The 20100-nt window shown below is 41.7% G+C and overlaps 1 protein-coding gene across 2 annotated transcripts in view; it reads right to left on the bottom strand.

Moving 5' to 3' along the window:
- Positions 1-20100, bottom strand: part of SLC9A9 (solute carrier family 9 member A9) — a 663428-nt gene that overhangs the window by 336077 nt on the left and 307251 nt on the right. For both annotated transcript variants that reach the window (XM_059885432.1, NM_001076068.1), the window contains 2 exon segments: positions 14300-14438; positions 9297-9402 (listed from right to left, as the gene is read on the bottom strand). In XM_059885432.1, the coding sequence (XP_059741415.1) occupies positions 9297-9402; positions 14300-14438 (245 nt within the window).

Raw genomic sequence — 20100 nt, 5'->3', positions numbered from 1 at the left:
CATTTGGTTCAAGAAAGTGCAGGTGTGAGTTAATGAGATCTTATGCGAGGAGATATACTTTACACCTGTGTTTATTGAGATGGTGTCATTGAGTGTTCACTCTCAGTTCAGTGAGCTGGTTAACAAACCCCCTTGAGAATTTTGGGTGTCTATTGCTGCAGTTTGAATGCCTAATAAATAGTCTGAGCCTCCGGCTTTATTTTTTGGCTTGGAAAACACTCAATACACCTCATTTATTGTTGAATTGTTGGCTAATAAGTTGGACTCATATGGTCCTGTCAATATGAAAGCAAGAACAGTTTGAAGCTGAGGTGTCAGCCAATGACATGTATTTAGAAGCTAAAACTGGCCAGACTTGATTTGAGAAACAAGGCAAACTAAGTTCTCTCCCGGGAATTTACTTACTGAGATCTAGAAATGTATTTCCCATCCAGTCATGCAATGCGTTCAGTGGCAGGACAAATGGAACACATTCACCTCTGAACTAGAAGCCTTCTTAAGAGTTTCAGACAAGCTTTTGCCAAGCTGAGAGATGATGGAGATGAGAAGTAATGAGCCGGCTTACTTACTCAGACCAAGTAAAGTTGCAACATGCCCAGTAATAGTCATTTCATTTGGAAATCTTCCCTCCTTGTCTATTAAAAAAAAAAAAAGAAAGACTTTCCCAGGTTCTGCTTTTCCTGACTACTTACTCTCCAAAAGCTTTTCAAGAGCTGACCTGACAGATAAGCAGGACCCGAGCTTTCAAGTGTCAGCTTTTCCTTATCATGACAATGTAATTAGGCCCTTGTCATTTGAAACCAATGGGGGAACAAACCTCGGTGATGGGATTGGAATGAATTAACTTTTTCTGTTGCCCCTGATGCTTGTGTGTGCTGAGTGCTCTCTCTCAGACATCTTGGTCAATTCCTCAGTAAATGGGCCAGGGAGTCACTCGTTTTTACTCTTCTATGTTCAAAAAATTTTTTCAGTCTTTTACTCTCTAGAACAAGACTATAAAGCCCAATAGCATTGGTTAGTAATCAGGGCTGTTTTTTCTTTCTTTTGGATTTTTACATGTTTATTTTCTTAGATGGAAACCATCTTAACCCGAGTAAATGATGGGTTATACTGTTTAACTTTCTATACGAGAAAGTGAGGAATGCCAACCGTCTCCCTCCTCCCTCTTCACTTCCAGCAGACATAAAATGTGCCCCAGGAACCTAAAAATGGAAGCTGCCTTTATTACAGCAGTGCCTGGAAGCAGAGAAATCATTAGACACAGTGCCAATGTTGCCATTAGAAATCTTACTCTTCCAGCGTTTAATGACAGTCCCTGAAAGTTTGCTTCTGGCAAAAACCTGACCCCCAAAGTCTCAGCTGGGAAACAGATTATAAAAATGAATTTTCAAACAACCTGTCCAGCTGTGCTTTTCGGTTATCTTTATAAACTGAAAAAGTGGCTTCTGTGACAGGATTCAATTCCACCAGAGATTATGCTATAAATAATACTGCTGAATTATTTCCCATATTCAATTTAGAATAATGACTCAGTAACCTGATGACTTTTAAAAACTTGGCCAAGAAAAATTCTACTTGATCAGAATTTAGGTATGCATATGTACCAGGTACCTCATAGAGAGGGTCCCATGGGTCCTGTATTTACTCAAAAGCCACATTCTGTGTGTATGTGTGCAATGTCCTTCCACTACAAAATGATAAAATCCTTTTACCTCAGCAATAAAGAAAACTGACATACCAATTAATAGGGTGACTTCTTCCAATCCTTCCGCAAATTAGCAGAAGAGTTAGAAATCTGAGACCCCTCAGTGGCTGATTTTGTAATCAGGGCAGACACTTGTACATACGTTCTCTTCCTTCTCTGCTGTCCCAGCTTGTGGCTTGTGAAGACTCCTTAAATTCCGTTTCTATCTACACACCCTCATCTTCCAGAAAGACTTCTCACTAGCATTTGACATTCTGCCCAGTCTTCCTACATAAAACTTTTCTCAGACTGCGCTTGTATATTTCCAATAGCAGAGTATCAGACCTCTGGGTAATAGAAATGCCAACCTTCATTTGCATGTCTAAAAGCCACTTGTTTCCATAAAACTAAGTTCTTCTATGTGACGACTGAACATTTGCAGGTGCAATTTCCAAGAGACTGAGACGAGGCGGCTGCAAATGTAGCCCTTGAAGCAAAAGATGATCAAAATAAATCAAATGATCATCATCAAATTAGTAACAACTGAAAGTGAAAGCAGAAAATTGTGGTAATGAGTGAGCCCCCCACACACACACTGAAGTGTTCATAATGAATCTTACAAGGAGATGAATTCAAAAAGAATAATGAACACTGTGAAAACTGTCTTTGTGAGCTTGATTCCTTTTGTTTGTGTATCACCATGCACCTGGCATAAGACAGTCCAAGCATCTAAGCCTAGAGGCTGTGCTGTCCTTGAGCCTCTTTTCCCTTCTGAAGTGTCACCAAGTTACACAGCTTATTTTGTTGAAATACCCTCATGGATTATTTCTTCCCTTGTACTATTTAGATTTCTCTGTTTGCAAGCAGTGAAAACTAATTCTGGCAACTGTGATCAGAAGGGAATTTATTGGAGGGGAGAAGCATAAAGGCAGCTCCAGGGATCTATGGCAAGAATAGAGATTCCCAACAGGGTTTTTCTGTTGGAAAGTCCGGGTGCCAACAGTTACACATCCTTCTAACTTCCTCCTAAAGGTTCACACCCCCAGGAAGGAGTGTCTGGTTGACCTTGCTTCAGATGCCCCCTTTCTCTTTGGCAGGTGAGGATGGGGTACCTTGGTTAACAAGATGGTATCTGATGGAGAAAGGTAGTTCACTCAGTAACATCAGGATGCTTCTACCAGTGAAAGTGAGAATGGATGCTGGGTAGCCAAAGCCAACATATGCCCACCATATTCTTGTAGACTAGGCTCTTGTTTCCCTGGGTCTACATGTCTCCATTTTCAGTTAAGAGTTAGAGAAATGAAATTGCAGCTTAATGTAATTTATGATACACCCTTTAGTTGATGTATGAAAGTGCTCTGAAATACCTTGACCAGTGGTCATAAAGAATTCATAAGAATGTTATCAGGGACTTCCCTGGTTGTAAAGTGGATAAGAATCCGCTTGCCAATGTAGTGGACACAAGCTTGATCCCTGGTCTGGGAAGATTCCAGATGTTGTGAAGCAACAAAGCCCATGTGCTACAACTACTGAGCCCATGCTCTAGACCCCATGGGCCACAACTCCTGAAGCCCGTGCACCTAGAGAAATGAGAAACCTGTGCACCGCAACACAGAGAAGCCCTTGCTCACCACAACTAGAGAAAGCTGTGTGCAGCAATGCACCCAGTGCAACGCTAAATAAATAATACAGAAAAAGAAAAGACTATTATCAGGGATAAGGCAGTCACTAACTTAAGACACAGTCTGTTACTCACATTTTAGAAATTTTTCCTTTTGTTGAGCTAAAATCATTCATTCCATTGCTCAAAAGATATTGACTGCCTAGAATGCTTCAGCCACACTGCTGGTGCTGATATAGCTCTCATGAACCTGATAGTCTAATATAACTTTGGCCCATCAATCCTAATTCTACACATCAGCTCAGGTTCTATATTTCAGAGCTGCAGATAGTAAATCAAATAGCATAGTGAGGTCTAGATGCATATAAACGATAGCCATGCAGAAACTATCATATAAGAAGTTTCCATTCATCATAGTATGCCAAAAATATAAAATAGCTTAAAAAGTACTTAACAAGAAATTTGTAGGTCTAATGCGAAGACAACTATAAAAATTTACTAAGGGCCATAAAAGATGACTTGAATAAATGGAGAGACATAACATATTCCTCTGTGGGAAGACTCAACATTGTAAAAACATCACTCCTCCTCAAATTAAACTAAAAATTTAATACAACCCTAACCATAGTCCTAAAGTTATTTTCTGCTTGAGACATAATGTTATTTTCAAGTGATTCTGGAATATAAACATGTGAGTATAGCAAAGAAGCTCTTAAAAATGGGGGAGGGGAATGAGAAATGGATCTATTAACCATTAAAATGAACCATGGAGCTGAAATGATGAAAGCAGTGAAGACTAAAAGCTCAGTGGAATAACAGAAAGCCAGAACATATATACACATATATGTACCTACATACATGGACATTATGTTAAAAATTCATAGGTTAAGGTTGAAAGGTATTAGGATGAGTGAATAACAATCTAGGAAGAAAATCAAATCCTTGCTATATCTCACACCTCATATTCCTCACATCAAAACAAGTTCCAGTTTGGATTCTAATGTGTAAAAAACCAGACACATATTAAAATAAAATAAAAATAAAGTAAAAATTATTATTAATAATATTGGGCTTCTTAAGCAGAAATTATATCTCTGGTGGCTCAGTGGTACAGAATTTCCCTGCCAATGCAGGAGATGCAGGTTTGACCCCTGGGTCAGGAAGATCCCTGGAGAAGTAAATGGCAACCCACTCCAGTATTCTTGCCTGGAGAATTTCATGGACAGAGGCGCCTGGAGGGCTACAGTCCATGGGGTTGCAAAAGAGTCAGACACAGCTTAGTGACTAAACAACAACAAAGAGCAGAAATTAATAAAACTTGGAACTTTCTAAGGAAAGAAAAAATTAACCATATGAACCTTCAAAATGTCTAAACCAAACTTTTCCCTTATGTAAAACAAACAAAATACAATATATTTAAAAGACAAAACCATGAATGGAGGGCATTTGTAGCCTACAAGATAGTCAACAGTTAATATTTTTGACTCAATAAAGAGCCTCTAAAATTTGTGACAAAGATAAACACTTCAGTAGAAAAAAAAGGACAAAGGGCATAAACAGGTAGTTCACCAAGGGAGGAATATAAATTGCCAATGATGACATATAATTAAAGTCCTTTCCTCAGTGAAAATATATAAATTTAAATCAGAATGAAATGGAGGTTGATTATCAAATTAGCAGGAGGGAATATGAGTTCAGGGGGTGAAGATGTGAGTGAATGAGCTCTCTCTTACATTGTTGGTGAAAGTATAAAGGAATACAAATTTTCTGAAGGATAACTTGGATGTATTTTTCCAAGACATTAAAATTTTAGCATTTTCATTAACCCAGGATTTTTATTTTTAGGTAGTTATATAAATAGAAGTTTATATATCAAGCTAAAAGGATGATCACAGCAATCATATTAATAATGTTGAAAACTATAAATGATCAAAAGGTTGATATAATAAATTATAGCAAGTTAATATGTTATAGTGGGGCTTCCATGGTGGGTCAGAAGGTAAAAAATCTGCCTTCAATGCAGAAGATCCTGGTTTAAGTTTGGGAAGATCTCCTGGAAAAAAGAATGGCTACCCACTCCAGTATTTTTGTCTGGAGAATTCCATGGACTGAGGAGCCTGACAGGTACAGTGCATGAGGTCTTAAAGAGTCAGACACAACTGAGTGACTAACACTTTCAGTATAATACTAGGCAGCCATAAAAAATAATATAGAAGAATATTTAATATCATGAAAATATTCACTATAAAATTGTCAAGTGAAAAAAAATCATTATTTAAAAATAAAAATATAGTTAGATACACATATTGTGTGCATGCTCAGTTGTGTCCAAGTCTTTGTGACTCCAGGGACTGTAGCCCACTAGGCTCCTCTGTCCATGGGATTTCCCAGGCAAGAATACTGGAGTGGGTTGCTATTTCCTTCACCAGGGGCTCTTCCTGACCCAGGGACGGAACCCATGTCTCCTGCATTGGCATAGCATAGCATAGATGAATTCAGACAGATACTAACAATAGTTATTAATAGGCAGTCAGAATACTGCTGCTGCTGCTAAGTCGCTTCAGTCGTGTCTGACTCTGTGCGACCCCATAGATGGCAGCCCACCAGGATCCCCCTTCCCTGGGATTCTCCAAGCAAGAAAACTGGAATGGGTTGCCATTTCCTTCTCCAATGCATGAAAGCGAAAAGTGAAAATGAAGTCACTCAGTCCTGCCCGACTCTTAGCGACCCCATGGACTGCAGCCCACCAGGCTCCTCTGTCCATGGGATTTTCCAGGCAAGAGTACTGGAGTGGGGTGCCATTGCCTTCTCCAGTGAGAATACAGGTAACTCTAATTTTATTTCCTTCAGTAAATCTACATTTTCCAAATTTTCTACAAGAAAAATGCCTTATCTTGGTAGTAAGAAAAGATTTTTAAAAATATTATTCTGTTTAAAGCAACAGAAATCCTTTCCCCTGCCCCCAAATGAAATCTTAGATGAAAATTCAATCTGTGGAACCAATAAAAGGGGTGAAGTGGGGGTGCTCACTTGATTGGCATTCTCTAGCCCCCACCTAGCAATGGCAGGGTTGGGGGAATTCTGCTGAGAAACTATTGTGTGTAAGCACCATTTCAAGGACATACATGAGGTATTCTTAGGGAACCCATACACAGCCCCAGGATGGTTGGTTACTACTGCAGAAACTCATACACTCTTTATATCTTATTTCATTTCATTCACTATATTCATCATCATCTGTTTATTCATTAAGCATTTTTTGAAAAATTTCCTACATTTTTAGCTTCGTATTATATTAGTTTACTTGTGGATTAGAACTGAAAGGGTTTTTCTATTACATGAAATATCCCCAGGGAATTGTAATTTAATACCACACTGTCAGATTTTATTGAAGGTTGATATGAGAAATGACTACATAAAGAACGGATCTCCATCTTTCCTAAAACAATACATTGTCCGTTATGGTGCTCAAAGGCCCTTATATGAAGATGCGTGTGATAAATTCACCTAAAATTTTAGCAAAAAAAAGCATACCCATTTTTATAAATAATTGTGACTTCCTTTTTTAATACTGTGTTATTCCTGTACAACTCATGTTTCTCTTCTGGCTTTGGCTGCCAGAAAGCTCAGAGCCATATTTATTGCCAAACCACAGCAATGAACAGCTGTCTCATTTTGCAGAATGACTCTATCCCAAAGCACTTGAGTGTCTAGCCTCAACTAAATGGTCCCATGATATGCATGGTTCATGTTATGAGTTGCCTCTAAGCCAATTTAGAAATAGGCAGGGATCAAGTAATAAGCAAACACATAAGTAATATGGACTAAGCAGGCTTGGTCTTTAGCAGTACAAAATGCTCACACTTAAAAAGTTTGATTTGTATCAAACACCTGTCTGACTTGTTGCTTAATCTGAAGTTCTGTTCTGGTTAAGTGCTCCCCTGGGTATAGCTGTGGGCATTTGGGTCTTTCTGCTACTAAAGCCCATGCATGCATCCACTCAACTCATGATACTGGCTCTTTAGACGAGGTCTGCATGGTATCCAATAAGGATATCGGGTCCAAAGTGTAGCAAAAGAGCAAGGCGCAGATAAACCAATAATTTATACATGGACCATAATCTTAAAATGAGTTAAGAAAACATGATCTTGCTGAATTGGATCATGAAATAATAAGACAGTTTTCACACACAGAAACAATCTTAGGCATTGGGATATGTGTGTATGTTTGTGTGTTCTATTACAATGTTAAACTGTAGACTAAAAAATATCAGGTGAGTTAAGATACTTTACCTTTTCAGAAGGTCAAATATGTATTCTTATTGTTAACATTGCTTACATTATTTTATACCATGTTAAGTGCTGAAAAGGGCATAAAATGTGGAGGAAAGGGAACAACTTTCCGAATGACCTATGTAAACTTTTCACTCCATTATTTCATTTAAGAGACACTAAGTATCCATTTTCTTTGCAATGCATAAGCTCTTTAGCAACCTTTCTAATAACAAGGCAAAGCTCCAATACAATGGATGTTGTGTTAGAGTGGTTTGGAATGATACATGGTCTGGTTGGGTGGACTCTGGTAATGTAGTCTTGATTTTAGGGTCATAAAAGCTGGCAGGTGGCTGTTTGTATCAGCAACAAACATTATCAAAGCCTGTGGCAACAGCCTGGTTCCCTGTGGCTATGAAGTAAGGTGGGTCAGATGCCTGGAGCAACAGATTATCATTACAAAAAAAGATCTGCCATGGCTTTCATAGTAAAGCCCAAACCAGCCTAGAAGCAAGGGGACCAGGCAGGCCCCTGGGACCCCAAATATCCTCCTCCTCTTGAAGGCCTGCCTCATATTCCAAAGATATAATTTCATTCAAGGTCGCAGTGCTTGGTGCCCATGCGCCCAGGCTCTGGATGCCCAGGCTTCTAGTCTGAAATCCCAGCTCCTCCACTGGCTCTTGGCCAAGTAAACTGGTTATAGTCCCTAATGTTGGGTCTTTCTGTAAATTAATCCAAACATCCATGAAAGGCAGTTAGTCAGCACCTGGCTCATTGTAAGCTTTCTCTGTATCAACTTTCATTATTATTTACACTTAAAGAACCACCTATTAAAATGCGAGTACCCCGGAGGCACACCTTATTCCCAGTTAGCGCTTTCAGGGGGTGGGGTCTCACCATCTGATCAATTTAGATGTGGCAAACAGCAAGGGATCCAGGACTCAAACCCGGGAGAAGGAGGAGACTAGGCCAAAGGAAAGAAATAGCTCTGACATTTTGCTCAGAGCCACGGTGATTCTTCTACATGGAAAAGCACCCAATCGTTGCAGCTACCCAAGCGTAAACCCTCGCTATTGCAGAAAGGCAATCTAATTGCAGAATTCAGATACGGGATGCAAGCTGCTGGCCCCCGCCCGCGGGCCTCCCCTCTCCTCCCGGGGGACCTTAGGGACTGCCTCTTTCTCCATCAACCGTTCCATCTCAGAGGACTCTACATATAGACCTTCTACGGTAAGAGACACTGAACCGAAACCACCGCGTTAGCTCCTTGTTTTCTGGTGTGCCACCGAACGTAGGCAAAGATTTTAAAATATCGTTGGGTGTGGTGAGGCGCACACCCGGAGAGACAGCCTACGTGGGCATCGCTGTTAACAGCCAGTGGAAAGCCAGCACTCATTCCCACAAAGCAGCCGGGCGTCCCTTCACACTCTGAGCGGAGACTCCTGTGTGTAAAACGGACCATCTGTACATTGGTCATTCGTAGATTTCAACGTCCCCTTCCTGACCAGCAAAGAGAAGAGGAATCGGCACTTTGGAGACTTCCGATTGGATTGAGCTGTCATATAATGGATGCATTTTTTTTTTTTTTTCTCCTCCCAGGAGAGGCTGATTCTGACACAATCCATTTCACCTCCTGCAGGGTCAGGGAGGGGGGCTTGGTGAGGGGCGGGAAACACAGGTATTCACACATCCGGTGGGCTGCCCAGGACGAAGCACTGACCTGTTAGGCCAGCGGCCTCTGCAGACAGAAAGGCGCTCCAAGACAGGAGGAAAAACAGGCCCGTTTCCAGCATAGGGAACTCGCACAGTTTGGTGAATTTGGTCAAGTGACAAAGAGGCGTTAAGGGAAACAACTCTTTTATGAATGAATCTCCCTCTTGGCTGAGAAAACTCTGGTGGTGATAGTTTTAGAGGAGAGAACCAATTCTCAGACCTGACTGTTTCTCTTGCTGAGACTCCCTTTGAAGGCCCGCATGAGTCATGCTTCATTGGGGGCTGAACACTGCTGTAAAAACGCAAAGTGGTCTTGAGACTAAAAAAGATGTCTTACTAAGAGGATGAAGTCAGCTAAGTGGAGACACAAAACCCCTTAAATTTGGCCTCAACCCTTTGGGTGTGCCCTTCAGGAGACTGGCAGATCTGGAAAAATAAAGTCAAGGAGAGCATGTCTCATGGAGATGCTGCCAGCCGGTCACTCCCAGGAGTGGCCTCCCAGGCCACTGCTCCCCAGGGAATGCTGGTCTATGGACAGATCACTTTGAAGAGCCTTTTCTTCTCTTAGGGATGGAAACTGGATCAGGAGGAGCATTTTTGTTCAGTGATGGGGAAGCTGCCCAGGCTCTCTTTGCATAAGTAGGATAGAGGAAAATGTGTATTATTTCTAAGTCAAGCAAGATGCCCTTTGACGGGCAGTTGTTCATTTTGGCCAAGATGACACTTGGCCAATCATCTATAAATTGCAAATAGAACAAAGGCACAGTGATTTAAGCTTTGCAGAGAATGGGCTATGGGGAGATGATTAGGAGTATGTGATGGATGGTAAAGGGCTACAACTGCAGTTGTATCCACCATTAGGCAGAAAATGCCCTGACAGACAAGGAAATGTTACATTGCAATTTTATGTTTCTGGAAAAAAATCTAAGAGAGATTCCATCTTAAGAGATGTTTAGCAGCCAGGCAGGGGAGCAAAAAGCATGACCTCTGGAGTTCAAGATCTGGGTTTGAGTCCTGGCTTTGCCAGTCACTGGCTGTATGATTTCTGACCAGTATGATAACCTCTCTGAGCCTTATTTGTATCCAAGGTGAACTGGCATAAGAATAATACCGATCCCCACAGTGTGAAGAGTAACATGAGATGACATTATTAAAAATGTTTTGTAAAGTCTTAGAAAGCACACAATACCAGGATTATATCGTGGTTGGGAGCATGACCTCTAAAAGGCAACTCTACCTGGGCTCATATTCATTGTATCAGCTTAGACGTGTACCTTGGCCACACTGTGCTTTGGTTCCCATATCTGAAAATGGGCATAAGTAGTACAATCTACCTTCTAGGTATATAGAAGAGTGCCTGGCATGTGACAATGGATGTGTAAGTTTTTCAATTAGTGTAATTTAAGTGAATCTGTTTTGTGAAACCTCTTTTCTGGAAAGAGATTCAGTAAGGATATGGAAGCAATTTTTTATCAGGAGGAGCACCCCTTTCCCCAGATCTGATCCAATGTCAGGGCAGACTTCCAGTCTCCAGGAATTTTTTCCCTTCTCTTATCAAAATCTGTTCACTTATGTGTTCATACATTTCCTGCACATCAGGCAGAGAAACGTTCCAATCTCAGCTCTTCTGCTTCATGCCATCCCTGGGGATGAAAGCCTGGGTTTAAGTCCTCGCCCTAAAATATCCTAGCTGTGTGGCCTTGGACAAGTTGTCTAAAATTATGCATCAGTTTCTTCAGCTGAAAATTGAGAGAATAATAGTATCTCCTTGCCAGGATTCTTATAAAAACTCTCTGAGATAATCTATGCAAAATATAAAAGATAATGGGTGGCACTTGGTAAGGTTCTCAACATATATAAGATGATATTAATATCATGCCCATTATGACTGACATGTGTGACTCAGAGTGAGCTATGAATACTTAATCTCCTTATGTGTAAAGCAGGAATAATAATAATATGTCTTATAGGGTAAATTCAAATGAGGAGATATATATAAAGACACATGCTAGACATTCACAAAATGTTGTGATCATTACTATTGTTCAGTTGCTAAGTTTTGTCTCACTCCCTGCAACCCCATGGACTGCAGCATGCCAAGCTTCCCTGTCCTTTACTATCTCCCGAAGTTTGCTCAGACTCATGTCCATTGAGTTGGTGATGCCATCTAACCTTCTCACTATTATTCAGTTCAGTTCAGTTGCTCAGTCGTGTCTGACCCTTTGCGACCGCATGGACTGCAGCACACCAGGCTTCCCTATCCATCACCAACTCCCAGAGCTTGCTCAAACTCATGTGTATCAAGTCGGTGATGCCATCAAACCATCTCATCCTTTCATCCCCTTCTTCTCCTGCCTTCAGTCTTTCCCAGCATCAGGGTCTTTTCCAATGAGTCAGTTCGTTGCATCAGGTGGCCAAAGTATTGGAGCTTAAACTTCAGCATCAGTTCTTCCAATGAATATTCAGGACTAATTTCCTTTAGGATTGACTGGTTTGATCTCCTTGCAGCCCAAGGGACTCTCAAGAGTCTTCTCCAACACCACAGTTCAAAAGCATCAATTCTTTGGCGCTCAGCCTACTTTATGGTCCAGCTCTCAAATCCATTATGAGTACTGGAAAAACCATAGTTTGACTAGATGGATCTTTGTTGGCAAAGTAATGTCTCCTTTTTTGCTGTCTAGGTTGGTCATAGCTTTTCTTCCAAGGAGCAAGCACTTTTTAATTTCATGGCTGCAGTCACCATCTGCAGTGATTTTGGAGCCCCAAAAAATAAAGACCGACACTGTTTCCACTGTTTCCCCATCTATTTCCCATGAAGTCATGGGACCAGATGCCATGATCTTTGTTTTTTGAATGCTGAGTTTTAAGCCAGCTTTTTCACTCTCCTCTTTCACTTTCATCAAGAGGCTCTTTAGTTCTTCATTATCATAACTATCATCATTACTATTTCTCTACACCAAACAACATGTAACCTCCATTGTAATTCCCCTTAATGATTATGAGGCAAAAAAAAAAGGGGAGTAGTGATCAAGAGTGTGGTCTGGGCATGGTCTGTCTCTTGGTTTCATTCCCTGGGTTTGCCCTTGGGTCTACTTCCTAGTTGCATGACCTTGGGCTTATGCTTTCTAAGCTTTTTTTTTTCCAGGAAAAACAGCATCTGTGTGATATGACCATTGTGAAGATTAAATGAGGTATTACATGTAAAACAAGTAGGAGGTGATACGTCAGGAGGCCTGACATATCACCAGTACTGGGTAGATTGTTAATCATTGCTTTTTTGTTGGAAATCAATCCTACATATTCTGACTTATTTTTGTCAATGGAGTTGACATTCTCCAGGGTTTCCAGGACAAAACTTTGGGGTGGTCTTTTGATTTTCTCCTCTTGTTTATCTCATAGAACCAACCAATCACTGAGTCCTAGAGGGTCTTCTACATTGACCTCCTTTCTGACTTTCTCCTACAGGTCATGATCACAGTTCTCTTTGATTTCAATCTTCCTCTTCTCATTCATTCTTCATACCAGTTCCTTATTTATGTTTTAAACACAAGACCTTCAGTGTGTCATGATCCTTGGAGAAAACTTGAATCGCATATTGTAGACTATAGAGAGATGCTCAGGCTCCTTTGAGTGGCACTCCAAGGTACTCCACAAGCTAACTCCTTCACACTTGTGTCTGCTCATTTTGCACTGCGCACCAGCCCGAGCTCTAAGGTCCTCCCTGGGACAACTGCTCTAGGTCATGTCAGTGCCGCCCACCCCTGACCTTTGTGAATGCTGATCTTCTCGTGAACTACCTATGTGGTCTTTTCCTGCATCTTACCTATCTTTCAGGTCAAGCCTAAGTCCGCCCCCCCCCCGCCCCCCCCGCATGTAAATCCTGCTTTTCAGGTTATTTTCCAGAATCATCAGATTGGCCAAGAGTCTGTTGGACTTTTCCAGACACGGTGGCCTCATCCTTATATTTTTATAACCTTAATAAGGTGGCTGCAGCTTTAGCACTCACTTTCTATCCAACTCTTTCTGTAGAGTTTGTCTTTCCAAGCCTGTCATTAGTTGAAGGCAGGGTCCATGTTTTATTCATATTCTGACTTACCTGAGAAAGCTTTAGTAGAACCTAGCCTTTTAGCAGTTGCTCAGTGAACTGTTGGGTCAGTCCTCATGGAAAAAGAGTCCAACATTTTGCTTTACTTGCCTTGATCCCTGACCTCTCTTCCACCGTTCTCCTTTAGTCCTTCCCTTTCCCCCCAAGATCTCTAATCCTTTGCCCTGCTTCCTCTCTCTGAACTCTGTTAAGCCCACATACTTGACATTAGCCTTCTGGTTCCTCCTAGAATCTGACTTTTTTGTCCCATGTAACTGCTGTGAGTGAGGAGACCACCAGACAAGCTTCTTTCCCTGACTCAAGTTCTCTAGGAACTCTATCCATCCTCCCACCTCTGTGCTGAAAAAGAGGGAGTGGGATGACACAATTGCCTGGATATGGCAAGCATCATTTCTAAGTTGCTTGCTGTTCTTCTTTCATAAAATAGCTATGGATAGTCGTTTAAACCCACAGTGATTCTTGATTTAGCCAACCTTCTGAACTAGCAATTGATATGAGTTTACAAAGGATGCAGAAAATACTTACTATGTCACTCTTGAGTCAATCCTGTTTTATTCTTGACTTTGGATATTCACTTCTTCTTCTTGATCTTAATATAGCCAAGCCTGATATCCCCCTGGCCACCTGTATTCTTAGGTGGGAATTTTTTAAGACTGTTGATATCCTGGGATCAGACAGTATGAGCAGTGCTAGAATTGGCCTTGGGCAGGAAAAGAGCCTGGGCCCCTCTTCCACTGGTATGAGCCTGTGCTTCAGAATCAAGATGGCCCCAGTGGTGCTGTACTACACTTCAACAAGACCATCTAGCCATTTCGTGGTCTGGAGTTTGTTAGTCCTCAGAAACATCCCAAGGATGTTGCCTGCTCTTAACAGTCCCCAGCTTCCCACACACAGACAAAGGATATCAGTGCTGTGACAACAGCATATGCAGACCCCATGGCAAACGAGCCGGCGAAGATCCCCAGGAAATTCCCCACGGACTGGAAAAATGCTGCAGCATCAAATGTGTTTGGATTCTCCTTGGGACTGTAAATGGATATAGAACTGAAAAGAGAAGAGGGTGAAGGTTAGTCAGGGACTCCTATCTCATGGCCCAAACACCAGAAGTCAGAATTTAGCATCCAATTTTGGGAAAGACACCTTCTCCTATGAGGTTAGGTGCCAGATGGAAGCATTCAGTGGCAACAGATGAGGACAAGGAGAGGAGAGAAGGCAGAAAGCTTTCCCCTTCCTTACAGCCCAATCCCCTGGTATCCATATATTGTTGCCAGTCAGTAAACATTTTTATATTGGAAGGGTCGTAAAGAATATTGTTTCTGAGCAAACTAGGCATTAAAACATGGTAGGTATGTATGGAATCTGCTGAGGAGATAGATAACTGTGAATTATTTAGTGGCCATATGTCTTCGTGCTGTTATATATTCACAAATGTTCCTGATAAAAAGTGCACTTTTATGGCCTGTGCACAAATGGGCGATACAAATCACAGCGTGCACAAAATATTCTGCCGTGATCTTGTCATAAACCACAAAGCATTGCTCCTCTCCAGTGTAACCCTTCAGAAACAGAGCCCAGACGACATTCAGAGCATCACAGGATTAACCTCTGGGGAGAGACAAAAACCCTCATTTTCCCACCGAAACAAATGGCAGCAGCTGCCTGAGGTCATCTTTTATGCCCCGATTCTGGGGGCTGACAACAGATTTATATCCACAGAGAAAAATCAATCCACCAATAGGTGGTTTGTTCACTGAAATATTTTTGAAGACGTCATATTTGCTATTTTTTTCAGCCAGGGCCTCAAACCCTACAGTGTTGATGTAAAGGACAAGGTGTGACCTATTTTAGGAAACATGAGCTCCATCTTGTAGCATTAACATGACAGATATGCTAGACCCAGTAGTGTTGGGGAGACTAATAAAGTCCCTTTTCAGGTTTTTTTTTTTTTTTTTAATACACGTTCTTTAAAACTAATCAGACAAAATCAAGAGTTTCTCAGCAGCTTCTGGAAGGAACTTAGTAGCCCTGTAGAGAGCAAAGAGGATACCAGACACACTGACTTGAGATTAGACAGGTGTTTACAGAGATGTAACTGAATCTTTTATGGCTTGGACAATTAAAGTATCTTAACTCTCTGACCTGACTTTTTGTGTCTGGAGACTGAGAGAGTTAAGAGAGAGCAGGGAGAGTGGATTCCAATTCTCCTCCAGGAAAATGTGTGGCATAAAAAAGGTAGCTTTAAATGTTTCTAGTTTTTCCCTGGATGTCTTTAAACCCCAAAGTAGGCCAAACACTTCTGCTTTGATCACGTAATTGGATAAGGAAGATAAATGCGGATCTCAAATGGAGCCCTGAAATGTATGCGAGAAAGGGATTGCCTTTGAAGTGTTTTTCTTTTTGTAAAGTGTTGTGCTTTGCAGGAAAAAAGGAAACGCAAACCCACATTTGGGTCCTTTGTGGCTGACAGTCCTGGGAAAGACTATAAAACCCAGGGCCATTCTGAAATTCAGTGCCCACAGCTGTGTGTGTGTGAGTTGATCTGAACATATTTCTTCATTTCAATGAAGAAATGATAGTGACGAGAAAACATTTCAGTTGCAGTCTGCCTTTGAAACACAGGTTTTTGCACAGTCACACTCTTTTGTAAATAATTCTATTAATTCCTAAGGTTGCTTCCAGCAAATCTGATCCTTAGAACAAGCATCTCTTCACCCCCATCTCTACCTTCACACTCCCCAGAAGAGTTTTGTTTGTCCTGATGCTTCCCCAGTTTGAAGTAGCACCATCACATCTTTTGGCCATATTCTGTATGATTATTTATGTAATGTTTGTTTTTAAACTAACTCATTTTTATTCAAATGCAAAACCGAAGTGTTAGTTGCTCAGTCATGTCTGACTTTTGCAATCTCATGGATTATAGCCTGCCATGCTGCTCTGTCCATGGGATTTCCCAGGCAAGAATACTGGCGTGGGTTGCCATTCCCAGTGCCATTCCCACTGGAGTGGTAGCAAAGACAAGGAGTCAGAGAATTGAGGGTGGAATCCCAGGTGGCTCAGATGGTAAAGAATCTGCCCATCAATACAGGAGATGCAGGTTCAATCCCTGGGTCTGGAAGATCCCCTGGAGGAGGAAATGGCAGCCCACTCCAGTCTTCTTGCCTGGGAAATCACATGGGCAGAGGAGCCTGCTGGGCTACACAGTACATGGGGTTGCAAAAGAAACAAAATGTGACTAAACAACAAGAAAGGTAGAAGCATAGAGTTATGTCAGGAGACTGGGAGCACGTGTATGAGCCCCGGTGGAGGGTAAAGGCAGGTAGATGGCATCACTCAAAACTTTAAACCCCACGTTAAGAATATACAAAAAGCCCTCGCATTTACATAATGCTTAGTCCTCTTATGCCTGCCTTATAAATGTGTTTGATCTGATAGCATCTCTGCCAGGTAATTAGGGCGCGTATATTTATCTTTCCTCCCCTTGCCTTTTTAAAAATAAAATACAGCAACTAAGAGTCAGGGAAATAAAGATCACTAAGTTCCAAATGTAGATTTCTTCTTTCTACCTTGAAAAAGTGATTTGTTAGAAGGAAAACCTAAACCCGCATCAGCATAGTTGAGTGAGTGTGGCTGTGATGTAAGGCAATTGGAGTTCAGGTACCAGAGCCTTACATTTCACGCCCGGATGGGACATGAGTAGCGCCCTCACAAATGCAGGCAGAGTGCAGAACATGCTGGATGTTGTGTGGGGCAACAGCACCCCCTCTCCCATTCTATGAGCAAGCAAGAGACAGGGCTTCTCCTGGCAACCTGCTTTCGTGTCTGGCTTCTGCTCCAGCACTTAAGCTTTGCGGGATCTGGTCTGGGTCTTGTTCTTTGTATGCCCAGGACACAGGCCCATGGCAGACTATACAAAGTCTGAGGAAATGAGGGCAGGCTGACTGGAAGTCAGAGGGGAAAAAGGAAGAAATGCAGGAAGGGAGGAGTCTTGCCAAAATGAGTCATCTTTAAAATAAATCATCATCTACAGATTTTTATTAGGCAGTGACGATATGTAGATATAATGAAAATAGTCAAGGACAGGGAAGCCTGGCATGCTGCAGCCCATGGGGTTGCAGAGTCAGACATGACTGAGCGACTGAACAGCAACAATATGTTGTCCTGTTGTGATTACTTTTAAGGTCACCAATTCAAGCCTGAAGGGGACACTTGAGATTCTTAACTTGAGCTTCAAAGATCTGATCCTTCTTGGCTGTATGGCCTCGGGTGAGTTACTTCATCACTCAGGTTCTGTTTCAAAGTCTATAAAATGGACATAGTAGTACTTGTGCTCCAGAAATGTGCAAGGATATGAAGTATATTTAAACACCTATATATATATGGACTTCCCTAGGGTGCCCAGTGGGTAGGACTCTGAACTTCCACTGCAGGGGGCACAGGTTCGATCTCTGGTCAGGGAACTAAGATCCCACATGCTACAAGACCAAATAAATAAATGAGATGGAAAAAAACCCCAAAACTCTTATATATGTGTCTTATAGGTTGTAGGGCCATTCATTGAGTGCTGATAATGTGCACAAAAAATAAGACTCTCAAAGAATGCTGCCCATCATCATCACCACCACCATAATTGCATCATCATTATGCTAAGACCTTCCACAGGCTCACAGTGACAGACAGCAGAGTGCGCAGGCTGAACCAGGCCTTGGTTCCAGGCATGGGCTGATGGGGTGCGGCTCCCCTCCCAGCACACTGTGCTGCAGAGGACCTAGTTGCTTCTGCATGGGAACGGAAGGGTCTCCAGGGAGGAAATGGCCATAGAAGTGATGCTAGTTGGTTTTGTGTGGAGCTCTTGGCTCCATGGATGAAGGAAGAAAGGAGCATCCTCAGCAGCCTGGACAACGATGTGCTCCAGGACAAGGACAGGCCAGTACACCGAGCTTGAGTCACATCTCCCCAGGTTTCACGGGGGACAATCTGCAGGCAAAACTCTCTGGCTTCTGGTGAGGGATGAAGCCAAGAAAGAAGGGGCCTTATAGCCCAGGGATGTTGAATTTCTTCTGACTGCCTGGATTTTAGGAAATTATTCCTCCAGTCTTGACACCCTGGCAAAGGAGGCATCTTTCTGGGCTCCAGTTTTCAGCTGCAACACAAAGCCTCTAGATTATGCAGCAGCAGCTACAGAGGGTGTTTTCAGAAACAACCAAGAGTTTGGGTAGCATGTGTAGTTTTCCAACCTCAACCTGACAGAGGAAGGATGATCACGTTCCAGCCAGCCCTACTGCTGGTTTCAGCACTTTGGACTTAAAAAGTAAATCCCTCCTCCCGTGCACCAAGGGAGCCATTTGAACAATTAGTGGGGGCAAATATCAGACTGGGAAGAGGTGGGGAAGAAGAACTGGATTTTGTGGTGCTTGCTCTATGGGACACCTCTCTGAAGATGCACTGTTTATAGCATAATCTGGTGAAGGTAGATCTGTGATATGCAGATTTCTGGAAAAGAATATTTGAGTTGGATACAACCAATATCCTTGAAAATAACATGACCAGAACTACACAGTGGTGTTTAAATATTCATCTTATAAATTGGAAATAAGGCCAGGTTATTGATTCATTCTGTTCAGGAACAGATTATTCAGCAAAAACTAGTTTGATGATCGTGTATTGCATCCAGTCTCAGAAATAAATGTACGTATCTTTTATTCAAAATTTTTGAAATGGATGAAATAGCCTACATTTCTTTGAAGAGAGCAACATGAATAAGGATCACAGTGCTCACTGTATCATTTAAGGTTCACAGACACGACTGAAACTCCAGTGTTCTCAACAGCCCATCTTTTCATCTTTCCAACGTTCCTACAGGGAACCCCCTGGCAGCTTAGGTAGCGTTAAGAGCATAGTACCTGAATCTGAGATCTGAGTGAGAATCTTAGCTCTGCCACTTACTGGCTGTGTGACCTTGACCAAATTACTTAGACTATATGCCCTTCAGTTTCCTATGATGATGATTAAAAATGATAATAAAATGATGGTAATAATAAATATACCTATCACATAAGGTTGCTATGAGAATTCAATCAATTAATGTTTATAAAGCATTTGAAATGGTACCTGGTACAAAGTCAAAACTAGATAAGCATTTCTTAGGTAAGTCATCCTTCTTCAAATAACCCTTCCTCCTCCTCCTTTTACTCTGTCCTCTTCCTCCTTTTTCTCCTTTTGCTTCTTCTTGTCCTTCTTCATTGTCTGTTCTTTCCCTCTGTCTCTTTCTATTGAACTGAGAGATTGGTTTAGTTCTAAAAGAAGTAACCCAAACTAGATGTCCAATCAGTACTACCTCAAGCAAATTAGAACTGAGATGCCATTAACTGTCTCACACTGACTAGTCCCTGGTCTAGAATCTCTGGGTATCAGGTATCATTTGATCTTACAAATCGTTTTGTATATAATGGAATGTGGTGTATGTTCTCAATAAATGCCACTGATGAGGAAGAAGGAGAAAGAGGTACGGAGGAGAAGAAAGAAGAAGAAGAGGAAGCAGGGGGAAAAGTGTTGCAATCATGCTGAGAGTGACGATGAGATCATATATGAACAGCAGTCTGTAAATGGAACCACTCTCCCTGCTGCCAATGGCCCCTTCCAAAATGCTGTGCATCTCCCCACTCTGGATCCTATTGAGTCATCTCTCCTGATTCTTACAATCTTTTCA

Source organism: Bos taurus, chromosome 1 (assembly GCF_002263795.3).
Source record: "Bos taurus isolate L1 Dominette 01449 registration number 42190680 breed Hereford chromosome 1, ARS-UCD2.0, whole genome shotgun sequence".
Classification (NCBI taxonomy): Eukaryota; Metazoa; Chordata; class Mammalia; order Artiodactyla; family Bovidae; genus Bos; species Bos taurus.
This window is presented reverse-complemented; position numbering and strand designations above follow the sequence as displayed.